General features: G+C 41.4%; 1 protein-coding gene across 10 annotated transcripts; it reads left to right on the top strand.

Annotated features, from left to right (window-relative positions):
* Window positions 1-238: 238 nt before the first annotated feature.
* rbm44 (RNA binding motif protein 44) lies at window positions 239-14,200 on the top strand. 10 transcript variants are annotated; one of them, XM_039599536.1, is made up of 21 exons: window positions 239-437; window positions 1,142-1,169; window positions 1,240-1,346; window positions 4,151-4,225; window positions 4,294-4,339; window positions 4,409-4,443; window positions 6,545-6,732; window positions 6,815-7,014; window positions 9,448-9,569; window positions 9,684-10,039; window positions 10,116-10,165; window positions 10,244-10,393; window positions 10,481-10,646; window positions 10,733-10,785; window positions 11,158-11,224; window positions 11,404-11,485; window positions 11,561-11,692; window positions 11,767-11,849; window positions 12,029-12,099; window positions 12,831-13,041; window positions 13,606-14,200. In XM_039599536.1, exons 4-21 carry the CDS (start codon window positions 4,198-4,200, stop codon window positions 13,897-13,899), a joined length of 2,334 nt encoding a protein of 777 aa, XP_039455470.1. In that variant the 5' UTR covers window positions 239-437; window positions 1,142-1,169; window positions 1,240-1,346; window positions 4,151-4,197; the 3' UTR covers window positions 13,900-14,200. The 10 variants fall into 10 exon arrangements, 8 of the variants coding, with proteins under 8 accessions (XP_039455470.1, XP_039455471.1, XP_039455467.1 ...); XM_039599533.1 differs by lacking the exon at window positions 239-437 and adding an exon at window positions 481-967 and having other exon boundaries at window positions 4,154-4,225; XM_039599535.1 differs by lacking the exon at window positions 239-437 and adding an exon at window positions 482-967 and having other exon boundaries at window positions 10,733-10,767; window positions 11,161-11,224.
* The last annotated feature ends 1,717 nt before the right edge of the window (window positions 14,201-15,917 follow it).

Below are 15,917 nucleotides of genomic sequence, written 5' to 3'. Positions count from 1 at the left end.
AAGAATCAAATACATTATCTTTAGTTACAATAAAAAGGTCCGGACTGTTTTTCATAAGTGCATGTTTGAGGATTTACTGTTTTCCAAAGAAATAATTAACACGGTTGACAAAGTCCCAGATGAGTATCAATCCAGTCGTCAACATTCAAATGCTAGTATCGATCGAACAGGCCCCTGGAATGTAAAATTTTCTGTCTCTAATGCACACAACAAAAGCTGTACTTGAATTGTATTAGTTTTTCTCAATGTTCAAATAAAATTGTACAGCGTATAAATAAATGTAATCCCGCCCCTCAAAAAAGTTGTGTGCCGTAGCTAAGTACTATCCCCGCTTTCTACTAAGGAAAGTGAGACATACTGACTATAGACATTTTTGAGTTTTATTTACAGTGTTTATGATCTCCGTATCTGTACGTCTTCTCAACTACCAGACTGAGGTAAGTGACAACAGGGTAAAATGACTGTCCTTCCTAACCTACAGAACTAGCTGCATGTGTAAGGGTGTGATAGGAGGAGAGCGTTAAAGCTCACAAATGGCGATAGCAAAGATGAACTAAAGCTAAAATTAGAGAGTGGACTATTCCTGTACTTTTGATGAATCAATCTTTCCCCGGCATGGCTAAAATGAAGTGGAGTGAGAAAATGTATCTTCCGTTATTGTAGTTACAGATAAAGATTAGATAAACATTAGCTTTGCTTAAAGCTAACATTAGCCGTCATTGCGTTCACGTGTTTAGCTGACGCCATTTCTTGGTCATAATGGAGCCGTGCTACACGCGTGACCCGTGGCGGACGTCGTGGCCTTTTTACGTTTGGACAACTCCTATAGACACCCAACCTATGGCTTGTTATCAAACATCGTGGCGTGACTTTCCACGCATGTTTTTTCATGAGGCACCTCATTACTATGCGGGTGTGTGGGCAGAAAGCAGTTTTTGCAATCCGGATTTTAAAAGACCCAATCCACGTAAGTGTAAAATGATGGGTAAAAGTAGTCCCAATTTATGTTCTAGCGCAATAATATTATTCTGTATCTAGGCTTTCACTCAGTAAAGAGTGTTCTGTACCGCAAACTTGACCAATAACTACATTTTACTATTTTGTCATTTGTTTGTCTTAACGTCGGTTTCTGCATCGACAGGGGAGAGCAGGAAGTTCTTTCTGGACAGGTATGCAACCACGACAGTTTTCTGCGTCCAGCTAAATAACTAAATAAAGGAGATGTGGTTCTGCTTTCAGGTCTGTGTATGATTTGGTGGCTGCTTATCCGCAACTGGCCTTAACTGACTCCAGGCTGCTGGGCTGGTATCTGCGTTTGTCACCCGAGGACAGAAAGCTCATACAGGGTACGTGTCGGTACTCCCACGACAGCAGTTCACACCTGGCCCTCCCTTTGACCAGGGCTGACGCAGCAGTAGTCTTTGCAATCCTTGAAACATACAGCGACTTAACGGTTGATGAAAACTGCAGTAAACTTTTTAAAACTCAAACAGTTAAAAAAAAAAAAAACTCAGTAGCTTGTTGCAGTGGACTCTGGAAAGTTGAAAGCTCTTTTGCACATTTAGTGTTAACAGTAGCTACTGGATTGAATTTGTACCACCTCAACAAAAATGGTGGTCGAATAGGAAATAGTGACCTGTCTTTTCCTGACCTTTCGCCCGGGAATAACATAAAGAGGTCAAGAAAGATGTGAAAGAGAATGTATTAGGACAGTACTATGTCAAATTCTTCTCCACACCATATTTTGCTTTCAGTGCGCCAGTTTCTTGTAATTGCCAATGTGATTTTGGGCAGCAGACTTCCAGGCTTTTTGAATGCCTGTCTTTTTGAAAATGTTTTATTCCCCTAACTATAAGCTTTATCAAAAGACAAGTTTTAAGCCAGTCTTGAAAGTAGGGAGTGTGTCTGTCTGCAGAATTCAAACTGGGAACTGGTTCCAGAGCCTGAAAGCTGAAGGCTCTGCAGTCTGAAAGCAAAGTGCTGTGATGGGGTAAAATGGCCCTATGAGGTCTTTCAGATAAGATGGCGCCTGAATAATTAAGATCTGGTATGTGAGGTGGATTTTAAATGCAATTCTGGATTTAAGAGGGAGCCATGAAAAGATGCTAATATAGGGGAAATGTACTCTCTCTTTCTAGTCCCAGTACTCTTGCTGCAGCATTTTGGATTAAGTGAAGGCTTTTTGGGAGCATTTGACCTGATGATAATAATGAATTACAATAGCCCAGCCTAGCTGTAATGAACAGACGAACTAGTTTTTCAACATCACTGTGAGACAGGATGTTTCCAATGTTAAGAGATTATGCAGATGAAAGAAAACAGTCCTACATATTTTTTTATGCATGTTGAAGGACATATCTTTATGCCCCCGTCAGGCTTCATAGATGAATAAAGCTGCAAATCATCTGCATAGCAATGAAAGTTTATTCTCTGTTTTCTAATGTTACTTAAGGGAAGTATATGTCATGCTAATAGTACTGGTCCCAGCACCGAACCCTGTGGAACTCTAACTTTCATGTGTGAAGACGGCTCCCCATTTACATAAAGCATTGGAATCTATCAGATGTAATTACGACTATTTTATTTATATATCAGTGGTGAGTTCTAATCACTGCAGTAAAATACTGTGGTCGGTGCTATTGAATGCTACACTGAAGTCTAACAGGCGAGGCAGTCCACTATGACGGGCCATAAAAAGATCATTTGTTAACTTTGCTAGTGTTGTTTCTCTGCTATGATTCACTGTGAATCCAGAACGAAACCGTTCAAATGAACCATTCCTTTGGAATTTAGTTAACTGTTTAGCGGTGATTCTTTCAAGACTTTTTAAGATAAAATGGAGGTTAGAAATTGGTCTGTAGTTGGCTAAGAAATGTGAATTGAGTAAAAGCTTTTTAATTAGTTGTTTCATTGCAGCTAAAGTGAAAACCTGTGATATACATCCTGTTAATAGAAACTGATCATATTTAAAATCTAATAATTAATTAATAGTAGAACTAAAGAGTTGTGTAGGAATGGAGTCTAAAAGACACAGTGGTTTAGGAAAAAATGAATTAATGAAATTGTTGCGTGTTCTTTTTATCTAAGGTAAAAGAGGGTTTCAGTCCCAATCCAGGTTTTCGAGTTTTCCCAATCCAGAGAGATGACCCTAACCAGCAGTTATAGTGGTATTTATAAAAGAGAATGTGCTTCTGTCTGATTGGTCAAAACCTGTTGAAAAGTGCAGTGGTTTAGACTTTAGCCCCCCTTATTGGCGCTCTTCTTCTCCTCCATTGGGTGCAGCTTCACCTAGGGATGGACACACACTTTTCCCTGACCTCTTACCCAGTTTCATGCGCCTAAGGTACCACCTAACTGTGAGAGCTACTGTTTCTCGACCTTGCTCCGGTTCACTCCCACATTCCTGCACATAGCCTTCTACAAAGGCTACACAAACAACTCTCGATCATGGGAATCTGTAACTTTTCTTCTTATTTTATTTGGAGTGCTCAGTATGCAATTAACCATTAAAGTGATCTAAAATTAATTGCAGTCCCCATATCAGTTGCCAGCACAGGTTTTGTAAAGCAAATTTTTCTAGTCCTCGCAAAGATCAGAGAGAAACTGTTAAAGTAAATATAAGCAGCTACTCCAGTTGCTGTACTTAATCATATATGTGTGGAAGGTTTTGAATATTATTTTTTTTCTTTAATAGTTGAGGTTTTTGTAAAGAAATCAATGAGACTACAAAAAAACCTTTTAAATAATGACACTTAGCCAAAACAAGCAAACTTAATCTGGAAATAACTAATCAAATCACAAATGAAAATACAGATCTTTGATAGCTGTTGTCAGTACATGATTGGCTAATATGTTTCCTGTTTCAACTGGGGAGTTGGGGGAGGGCACCCATTCTGAGCAAATGCCAGTTAACCTAACAAAGTTCTTCTGAGAGAACCATACAGACATGAGAAGAGCATCCAAACTCCCTCTAGATTTGTAACATTTGTAACAAAAAATATCACCTAGACTTGTCACATTGATGAGCAAATTAAATAACTGGTAGAACAGTTATAACGGGTTCAGCATTTTGTGTGTGTATAGGTGTAGGCACATTTTCATGCATTGAAAATGAATTGTAGTTACCTTATCACATTTTTCTTTTCCCTAGAAGAAGGAGGGTTTCATCAGTTCTTGCACAGACATCCTGCCTTAGAAATGCATAGGCATCATGTTCATGTGAAGGGTAAGTATGTTATAGTACTAAAGTCTTGCATTAGGTGTGCTCAGACTAAATTTATTTTTAAATTACAGATAGCAGCAGTCCTGCCCAGTCAGCCGTGACAGCCAACCAGCACGCGTATGTGTTACTGTGAAGACACACATCAGACAATTTCTATCACTTCACTAAATTTCATTTTCTTTACAGGTTTACAACTGGAGGAGCAGAGATGGACGGATGCGGTAATATAATCATCTCATACACTTGAGTCAGAAAACAGAAACCCCTTTAAAAGCATTAATCAGATTGTTTTGGACATTGTGCCATTGGTATTGGTGGATAGTTCTGGGACTCTGCCAATTAAAAAACATGACTAATATTCATTCTCAGGACCTCTTCCAAAATAGATGGTATTTTTTGTTATTTTCAGCTCCTGTCCATTAGCTGTCTACCTGTTTTACTTTATTTTTACCTACTTTTTGCTTTAATTTTTTAATAAAAATTAAAAAAACAAACAAATATTTAACATGCCTTGGGCTTTATCAAGGTTTGGTTGGCGTCAGCACAGTAAACGGATACGGGCTCCAGCACATTCAGTTGTCACTAATGCTGCTGGTTCTCTCACCTTCTGGCTGCACTGGATGTCTTTGACTTAGACAGATAATAGCCCAACTCGAAGGTGTGATTTCCAACCCTCCACCCATTTTATTCTCTCATTCCAACTTCTGTTGGGTTCCCCAGCTGCTCAGCAAAGGAATTGGAAACCAATTCCACGAAGCTCTTTACACACTGTTCATGAGCTAATCTGAAGGCAACATGAAATTTGGAGGTCTGTAGCAACTTATTGTAGAGAAAAATGGCAACCTCTGTGCACTGTGCGCCTCAGCTGCTGACCCCCACTCTGTAATTTTATGTGGCCTGTCGCCTTGTGGCTGAGTTGCTGAGAAGTGCAATAACTTGCACTTCTTTATAATACAGCTAACAGTTGACTGTGGAATATTTAGTAGTGAGGAAATTTCATGTATGGACTTATTGCAGAGGTGGCATCCTATCACAGTGCCCCACTGGAAATCACCGAGCTCCTGAGAGTGACACATTATTTCACAAGCAGTCTGCACTCCTAGATGCTTAATGTTATACGCCTGTGGGCATGGAAGTTATTGGACATGTTCAATAACATGTGCCCTTGACAGCCACCTGAAGCATCTTGCACCGGACCCCTACACCACCTCCGACGGATGGTGGGCCCACAGGATGTGTGTTGCAAGTCTAAAATCCGTGTTGCTGCTAACAGTGTCCAGCTTTTTGACTTGAGCTTTTAGGCTCCTGTCTGTGTGGGGCCTCCGGACATCTACTTTTTGTTCTTTCAGGCCTGCCATCAGTAGCGCGCTCTCTCTCTCTCTCTCTCTCTCCTTTTATTTTACAAGCCAATAAAACTTGATAGATATTAAAATATATATTAATTTAGACAGGATTTTATCTTCTATGTTAAACACATTGAATTTTAATATAACGAAATGTGCTATGTAAATGTAATTCTCTTAACATTTTTATGCCACTCCTCCTGCTGTCCATCTTCAATTTCCCCACAGTCCTCAAACTTGTTCAGAGAGCAAACCTCAACTTTTTTTGTGTTGAGGATCATCACTGGTGATCAGCGCCCTGGATTTACAGATCCTTGCACTTACCTTCCCTTAGAGAATGTTGGTTTTGATGCACTGCAGGGAATCCAAAAGGCATGGAGGCACAGTGAAAATGTGCCTTACTGAAAACTCACAATCCTTTACGTGTGAAGCCACATTTAACCAATCATTCATGCAGTTTAAGTAGCATATTTACCTCATATCCATTGCCGAGTATCAAAATGTAACATGCATGTCTTTGGCTTGTGGGAAGAACTCAGAAGAAACCCACACAGGCATATACAGACCATGCAAATTACCAAGAGGAGTTGCACAGAGTGATCTAAAAACGATAATCGTGCTGAAAGCGGGCCACAGTTGCACAAAAAGATGACTTTGAAGAGAAGATTGGTCAAGTTTAAATCTGGAATCGTTTATTAATCAGTGAAGTCCTGGAACTTTTGGATAATTCCTGGTATAAGCTCAGGTTACTCATCCTGTGGTTGGAGATATCCCACCGTGTTTCTCACACATGCAATGACAACAAAATTGCAGTAAAAATAAATTTCACAACATGTCTTAGTATAGAACAAGGTTCATGTCTTGTCTCAAACTGTCAAATTTAACGAGTATTGATTGAAGAGAACTGAGTCTAGAGACCAAGTTACATTCACATACTTTCAATTTTGTAACAGTTCCATTTGTTTGCTTTTTATTCAAGAAACACCCAGCACTCACCTGGACTTGGAGATGCTCCCCAGTAGGGAGAATTTAACTTTGCTTGGCTGTAACTGGAATGAGCATCAAGAAAAGCTGTTTGGGCAGGCTCACATGCCTGGTGGCTTCAGTGCAGCTTGCAGCAGCCCCGTCACACAAAAAACAAATGATCAGAAGGCCTGCTATAGACCTGTAAGTGTGTTTAAAGAGCTTTAGTTTGTGTAATCTAAGTTGTATTTTTGAAAAAAGACAAATCACTGTTGTTATTTGAAAGGGACTGCCACTGTGCCAGCTGAATGAAGATAGGTGCTCATTTCAAACGGGCAGCTGTGCAGCTGTGTGCAAGAAACCAGCTGGCTCGGTGAGCGTCTCTCTGGACATGGAGCTGAAGCTATGTAGACAGAGGAGAAAGCCTGAGCCCTGGAATCAGATTTCAGGGGTACAAGGCCAGAGTGCAGACTTCAGTCCATCACAGTAAGTATGCATCTTATTTCACTGAGTCCTAGACTCAGGGCAGTGAGCTTCTTTTTTTTTTTTTTTTTTTTAGTCAGTAGGTGTGAGTCATGTCAGGGCTTGGTGCTGTCCGAACTCTTCATACCTGAGACTTTCTTGGATCCTGTTCAGTAATGTTGCTGCAGTATGCTGAGATCCATTATTCACTGAGCATTGTTGTTATGTGTTGCATCCTTTTCCCACTCTTGCTCCATCTCCAGCCTTGGTGAGGCTCTTACCGCTTCTGTCTCTCTGGTGTAACTCTTCGAGCTGCTAGCCAAGGATGGCTTGGTTTCTAAGGCCACAGGTATGGACAGGTCTTAGGCCCCACTTTCTACATTGCGCCTTCCTGCAGTTCCGACAATTAGCTTACTTCCCTTCATGCTACCTTGAACTTGGTCTCTAGTCTCCATCTCCACGGAGGGCACTGTTCCTTCTGGCTGTTCATCATAGAATGGACTAGAGTAGCCCTTTATTGTCATGTAAAATGAAATTATGGGTGCTCCACATCAACTCTGCAGGAATAAAATAAGACATCAGGAATAAATAACAAACAGGTGAAATGTAGACAAACTAGAGGAACATATAGAAAACAAGCAATGGCACACATTGGAGAACAAAGTTCTTGGAAACGCTGCAAAGGACTTGGTCTGAGTATAGATTGTATGTGAGTGGCCTGAGTGATGAGGGTTACTCAGACTGTGGCTCAGATTGGTGAGGGGAGTGGGGGTAGTATTTGTTAACAGTCAGAATGGCCCAGGGGAAGAAGCTGTTAGTGAGTCTGGAGGTGTGCGACCTGATTGACCCGAGCTGCCGACCAGACGGGTCACACAGGTGGTGGACGGGTGCAAGGAGTCACCTGTGAGGGTCCTGGTTTTCCTGAGACAGGAGGATCTGGCAGTGGCCTGCAGGGGTGGCAGAGGGTAGCCAGTGACTTTTTTGGGCGGTATTAATTACCGTATAGCCAAACACATTGTGACAGTGGGGGTTGACCGTAATGCTGCATTCACATCTACTGATAAACTTTCATCAGGTACTTTACGTAGGCTTGGTAATAAGCCACTGAGGATCCAGGTTTCCAGCTTAGCCATAACCTTCAGGTCAGCTGCTCTTGCACTCAACAGCAACCCATCAGTTGTTCTTAGAGCTTGGTAACCAATCCGGGAGGGCGGGAATGTTGATTTCTCAACCCTTGAGCAGATGTCCTGGGTTCCCCTTGCTGTAGCGTTTGTGTTGTACCTCATCAATCTCTAGTTGTGATAGCACTTGCTTCTTCTGGATGTTGGAAGATTGAGCTACTAGTCTCACTCTTAGTCTAGTTTTCTGGTGTTACCAAAGCCATAAGTTCCACATCCTCTTCTTGTGACCCCTTCTCCTGGGATAACATGCATGGTAGCATTAGAACAGCTGTTCAACACCTCACACAGACCCTGTTAATCCTAGCAACAGCCAAGCCAGTATGGCTTGAGTTATCTGTAGCACATACACATTAGGTAGCCTTGGATAACATGGAGGGCCTAGCCTACCCTTTACTGGATTGGGATTCGAACCCCTGACCTGCAAGAAGGTATTCTGAACCATGAATTTACCACATAAGTGCAAATGACAGTGCATACCTGTTCCCAAAGACACAGAGGCTGGTGTATACCTGCCTGCCGCTCTCACTGATCTAACTCTAGACTGGAGCAGAGCCCAGCCCCTCTGAGGAGAATAGTTTCAGACCCTAATATGTCAGTTGAGGTGAACCAGCTACATCTACCCTTTCTTTCTGTCAACCTCATGCATCACTTCAGTTTCCTTCCATACCAGACAGATGACATTCCTTTTTCCCATGGTCAGCTTGAGTAATCAAATCGCAAGGGACCTGCCCTTGACAGCCACCTGAAGCACCTTGCACCGGACCCCTACACCACCTCCGGCGGATGGTGGGGCCACAGGATGTGTGTTGCATGTGTAAAATCTGTGTTGCTGCTGACAGTGTCCAGCTTTTTGACTTCAGCTTTGGTGCTCCTGTCTGTGTGGGGTCTACGGACATCTACTTTAAACCGACTGTGGATTTAAATTATGCCCAACTACAGAGTGAATGAATGTATTTTAGACATCGGAAAGAAATGTAAAAATTATTTAAAGGTTCCTAAATCTGCAGCATATTCAGTGTCGTGCATATGTTGCCCCCTTCCTGATTTCCTGTGTGTGTGTGTGTGTGTGTGTGTGTGTCACACTTAATTGTTTCAGATCATCAAACAAAGACATTAGATTAGATATTAGACCAAAATAACCCAAGTAAACACAACAGGCAATTTCCATAGACCAAAGACTTTTACACCAGTGTAATTATATTTACAAGAACTTGGTTTCTGTAACAGCAATACCTGTTAGGCTGAGAGTAATGAGTAACATTATTTGATGTTACAGGTCAGAATGGCCAATGGCTACCAAAGAGTCTCTCCTAGACTCCAGCAGTACTGACAGGATTCAGATGATTGGTCCAGAGTACACCGATGGAAGCATTATGCAGGCAGTGGAGCCAGAACAGGGTAAGTTTCCTCTGTTCCAAGCTGAAGAAAACACCACAAAGTATATGTGCAGAGATGAGGATATGCATGGTTCTGACTATACTGCAATCAATAATGCTCTCTTAACCTTTGAAGATCAAAGCGACACCTTCCGTAGCCTCATGGAGGATGATAAGAGCATCCTTGTCTGTCTGGCTAATGACAGTCTGAGAGAACAAAACCGGAGCGTTCACTCGTGTCCAGTCACCACTAATAATGATGACACAGCAGAAGCCAGCAGTGAGACCCTGAGGTCATATGAGTCTGCCACCAAGGTAAAAAGTGTAGATAAGCACACCTCCCCTATGCCCTGCGTCTCCACCTGTGATGCGATGATTGGCACTGAGGTGGCGCAGTGCCTGTCAGTCTTTACTCAAACTGAGGACCTGGAAACAGCTGACAAACACTTCAACACTGAAGTACGCATGGCAGATCTGGACTATCTCGCCAAGGTAAGATTGGAACCCAAACAGCTGTCATTCATAGCAGCTCCAGCAAAAAAAATTAAACAGTTCATTAATATTTCAGGAATTTCTCCAACTGAAGAAAACACAGGAAGGGAAAGAGAAAACAAAAAGGTGAAGTATACGCATGACCTGTCATTTATATAATGTACTATAATGTAATATAATGTGTGTGTATGTATCTTCCCCCAGTGTTGGCTGCAAGTTGAGAAATGAGTGTGAATGTATGGAGCGTGCTCAGCAAGCAGAGCTAGCCCTCCTGGCACTGCAGTACAGCATATGCAGACAGCACTGCTGGAGACTCTACCACACCTCTGCTGAGGGAAACCATCTCACCCAAGTGTAAGTACGCTCCAAGTTACAATATGTGTCTGTGCCTAAAGGCCTCTCTGTCTGAGACAATAGTGTTTGTCCCAAATCTCACTGTAGGGCAAAGGATCCTCCTTCAAACATTATACTAGCTCTCCAAAAACTGGAGTTGGACTATAATGAGATGAAGAGTAAGATCCAGGCGGGGCTTCCCCTGCAGCAACTGAAGCCTTTATCTGTTGACTCTGGGGAGATACTCACAGGATCAAGTTACATCCCTGCACAGGTAAACATCTGCCAGCTCTGTGGTGGGGCTGGGTGATGAATTGGACTTCATTTGGAAATAAATTCTTTTTCTGTCTTCCTGTTTAGATGATTCGTGAAGTCTTGGGAGAAATCTCATCTTGGTACATTAAAACACGCTTGTGCGTGAGCACGCACACACACCCTCTTGTTTGCTATCTTAGTGAGGACATCTAATTGACAGAATGCTTTCCCTAGCTGCTTACCCTAAACATCAAAAATGAATGCCTATACCTAACCAATAACCTAACTGTAACCTTGACACTAAAACTGCATTTTGAGTCTCAAAAATGCCTTCAAACTTGTGGGGACTTTTGTCCTCATAAAGTGACTGTGGGTCGCCACAAGTATAATAACATACCAATTTTGGGTCCCCACAAAGAGGTTTAACCAGATAAAGACACACTTAGCTGTATGTTATTAAGGTTCAGTTATTGAGTAGATCAGCCTTTTTTCCTTTCCAAATGATGACAAGTGTGTTCTCTAATCCAAAGCAGCTCCCAGGAGAAGCTGGATGCACCAAGTGGAGATGGTGGACGTCCTGATGCTCAAAGCAGAAAGGTTCTTCACATGTGTTTTTTTTTTTTTTTTTTTTTTTTTGTTTTTTGTTTTTCACGCACTAAAACACAAAAGAAGAATCCTTTTTCAGCTTGGTGTGTTTTTTATTGCTGTTTTTATTTCCTGTTTTTAGGCCTCACTACTATGAACAAGTCCACTTTTTTCCCTCTCTCTTTTCTCAGGTTGGTCAGGAAGAGGAAAAACGGCTCAAAAATAAAAATGAGAATACAAGGAGAGCTGCTACCCTCATCCCTCAAGATGGAGGTTCGAACCATAACGTGCAGAATCATCTAACTATTTTATGAATACTGGTATCTGAGGAATTCTTTTTGTGGACAGGGTCTGCGGGTCAAGAGGTGAACACAGGTGAGAAATGGTATGATGCTGAGGAAGAGCTGGAGCTTCCAGAAGATGATGTAGCTACTGCTGTGAGACAGGACCCCACACTGGTGACAGCACATCTGTCTGATGGTGAGAGAGGGCGAACAGTGCATTAGGGCTGAAAATTTGGAGAATTAAAATTCTTTTAAGTAGCCGCAGTTAAGTTGTTTTCATCCCAGAATCAGCCAGTGAGGAGGCCAGGAGCTCCGTACTGTGTGTTTCCAAGCTGCCCAGCAATGTGACAGAGGTGAACATTTACTCATCAGTGTTGTTTGAGTAGTCATTTAAAATTCATTGTTTATTCATGGGAAATTTTATTTGGCAAGTTAAATTTTGTAATGATCCTTTTATGTGAAACCATTGTACTGCAGTGTTGTTGCCAGCAGAGGGCAGTGTAGACTTTAATTGAAACTTTGTCCCTGTCAGAGTGACATGATGCTGCTCTTTGACAAATACCATCCCACTGAAGTAAGCATTTCTGCTTTAAAGGATTTGAGGTGAGGGCCTTTTTCCCCACTATTCAGACTTATGCTTGTTTTATTAAGCAGTCACACATCCAGCTTTTTATATCAATTCTTTCCTTAAGGAAAATATTATTATGGGCCCAGTTTCCCTGTGTTTTTGGCTTTAGATCAAAATGTTTGGAATAACTCCAATCCTGAGCATGAATGCTTTAACCGCATCAAAGTAAACCTGCATGTGTTTGGCTGATTCCAGGTGATCTGTGATATTATCCTGTTATATTTTTTTTGTGTACTTCTGTCAACACATTACTTTAACCTTGCGTCCACTCCATCTGCAGCAGGTCTGTTTACTCCACCAGTTTTCTTTAGGGAATGATGTTTTGCCATGTAGGATTTCTATTCTTGTTAGACTGGCAGCACTCACCCTGCTCCATGTAGTCGCTGGAGTCACAGTGGTGTGCAAAGTGATACAGTTTGGAGTAAATCATTTACCTGGTCAAAAGCAGATGTTAATGTATTGCTTGTAATAATGTAAAAGTCCAGTAGCAATGTCATGCTAGTGTTTTTCCTACATGAAATGACACTGAGATTAGAATTAAGTCCTGGGCTGTAATTTTATATGAAACTGTGTAAAATGTTACATTTCTACACAATTCTACAAGGTTTACGTTTTTTTATGCATGGTTGTAGCAGCAAGTTCTAATGCTTCCCAAGTCACGCATGCCAGTTTAACAACAGCTCGTCTCACTCGCTGTGTTCTGAAGATTTGCCATAGTTATGTTAAGTGGCCCCCAGTCTGCCGAGACTGCAGTGAAAGAGCTGAATGGATGCAGAATGCAAGGTCGCGCTTTACATTTGGAGCACATCAGCAGACCCACGAACAGCAGCCAGAACTTGGCCTCTGAACCAGATTCCTCACAGAACGCTCCCACACGACAAACCTCCAAGACTGACTCCAGCAGCACTGAGAGCACGGTGAGCAGATGAGCATTAGGTATCCTAACACTATCAAACTTTAAGTGTGCATTCAGGTCTTTGTTAGAAGCAGAACATACAGTCCCGATCCAAAGTTGGGGAGAAATTCTGATTTTGCATGGTTGGATCTTAACAAGGTTCCAAGTAGAGCTTCAACATGCAACAAGAAGAAACGGGAGTGAGACAAAACATTTTTTTGAGCATGCAATTTATTGAAAACAACACTTAAACAGAAACGGGCTGTTTTAAAGCTGATCAAAAGTTTAGGACCACATGCCTTTAAAATGCCAAATCTGTGCAAAAATGTGAATTCAGTGTCATTTTCTGTCAGGTAGCTTTTTTGCCATTTTTCAAGTGGTCTTAAACTTTTGATCGGGACTGTATTTATGCTTAAAAAAAACTCCCTGATTAACAATTCATCAATTCATAGGCAGTTCTCAAAATAGCTGACGTTGATGGAAAAATAACATTGATAAAATGTTTGAATTCTTAAAAAAACCAAAAATAAAACATTTTATTCTGAGTGGGTTAATATGAGATTGTGTGCTCCTCTGTTCTCTCCAGCTGGTAACCCCGCCTCCTGTTAGGCCCAGCATCAGGAACAGGAAGGTGGTGTGCATCTCACCTACAGCAAAGGGAACCTTTGTGCCCCCACACTATGGCACCATGAGCAGCTTTGATACTCTGATGGCAGAGCTGACACAGCTCCACCCAGAGGTGGGGAGGCAGAGGATTGTGGATGCTATGATTGAGCTGAGGGCAAAGCATCAGGGCGTCCTCTGCGGCATGCCCCTCAGGACCATCAGGGAGATGATATCTGACCTTCTGACCAGGCCGCAGACTGCTAAGCAGTCATAATAAAGAAACCAACAGCTCTGATTTGTTATGTGACAGAACCTTTGATTGTTCATTCAAGCATATTATTTTTAAGAAGAGGGAAAGCTATTAATCAGCCTGCTGTAGAGATTATAATTTTTGATTGAGGAAGAATTTATGAATCTTTCAATGTTGCTGCCTTAAAGTTAGAGGCATGTTCAGGCTGCTACTTCTGTTATCTGGCATGTAAATTAGTTAGAAATGTTTTAAAAGAACTTGCATACAGTTACATATGCAGAGATTTGTTTGTGTTCTGTCATTAAAAAAAGCATCCTTTGAAAAATGTCTTATCCTCTTTGTTTTGCCTTTCTATAACCAAGCATTAGTATTAGTAGAGTCCTAATGTCGAGGCTACTTTTTTTTGAAGTACTATCTAAACTAGCTTTAATGTCCACTGTCACCAGAACTGAAAAACTATGTATAGAAATTCTATAAATGCTAATTTAACTTAATTAAATTAGATTTATTTATTTTTAACAAATAGAAAAGGTGACTGTCCTTAAAAAAAAAAAAGAAAAAGCTTTTTAATTCTGGAAGTTCTTTTTCTAAGACTGTTTTCTGTTGTTGACCCGTAAATTTCCACTTCAGGAATTCGAGGTCTTCTATAAGCTGATAACAGCCGCCTTGACTGCCTTTGTCAGCCAAGTAAACTGCAGACCTCAAATGATCTAGTTACGACTTAAGTAGCTGCATGTGAGAGCACAAATGCATTAGTCCAGGGGTGTCCAAACTTTTTTCACTGAGGGCCACATACATAAAAATATAGGAGGGGCGGGGCCACTTACTAGAAATTAGGTATATAACCTTAACTGTAGCGTATTGAAGTTAGAAAAATCATTTAAAAGTGGTCAAATGTGTTATATTGTTGAATATAATTAAAGACAAAACTGCCTTCATCACAGCTTTCCATAAATGGATCTTTATTGATTTATTCAGAAAAAGCTTTGGTAGCTCATTCCCAGAACAGCAGCCTCAGATTTCCTCTTGGACAGAAGATTTACAGCACAGAGAAAAAACAAAGGGGAAAATGGGACGGGTACATTTCAAGCTTGTTAAGTTCTTAGGCTTAGCAACACACCTATTAACGTTCGTTTGAAACCGTTATCAACATTAACAGACTGAACTGGACTTAATAACATGAGTCCATATAATTTTAGTGAATTATTCTGGTGAGTATCAGCTGCGCTGGGTATGTAAATTGGGCCATCCAGCCGCGGTGCTCATCGTACGCCACTCGTGCCAAAAATCCGGACAAATGTCACTTGATCAAGGAGCAGATCTGCATCAGATGAGATCAGCTGACTTTGCGTGTGCACAGCGGTGTGTACTCTGTGTGTTAACAAGAAAAACGCATATAAGAAAGTGCTGCGCAAAAGCAGGGTAGTGACAGAATTGATGCGCATTATTGATATTTGAAGCATGTGTACCTGCACATGCATGCTTATTAAAACACGGGTACTGTGGAATATATTTTTACTCACCTAAAGCGCTCGTGCTCTCGTCCACTCCCCGCAAAAAAATTAGCAGCTGTGCGGTGTCTGTGGCAACGGTGCTCGGATCGCATGCGATGGAGTAAAAATCAAAAGCACAGCTTTATCAGACAGTTGCAGTTTAATGTTGGCTGACAGTCTTCAATGCGTCGCACAACTGTACTTCTGGACATGCTGACGTTGTTGAAGTCCTGCACTTTTTCCGGGCACATTATTTCGGTGACTTTAACGAGGCAGCGTTTTATGAGGTCTCATCTGAAAAAGGCTTGCCATGTCTTGCCATGAGTTGGGCGACCTCATAGCTGCTATTGGAGCCTTTTCCTGGACAATTTGAGCACGAAAAAAATACTGTTGCTGACCCCGCAGGATAGCTACCCTTTGCTTTAATTTCTGCTTCCCTATGCATCCAGTGTAGGATGCATAGGCCTGATGTTTGGTTTCATTATGACGTCGTACATTATACTCTTTCATAACTGCCACAGTTTCAGTGCAGATCAAACAGACACACTT

Source organism: Oreochromis aureus, linkage group 16, assembly GCF_013358895.1.
Source record: "Oreochromis aureus strain Israel breed Guangdong linkage group 16, ZZ_aureus, whole genome shotgun sequence".
NCBI lineage: Eukaryota > Metazoa > Chordata > Actinopteri > Cichliformes > Cichlidae > Oreochromis > Oreochromis aureus.
Note: the sequence above shows the minus strand (reverse complement) of the source record. Positions and strands in the feature narration are given on the sequence as shown.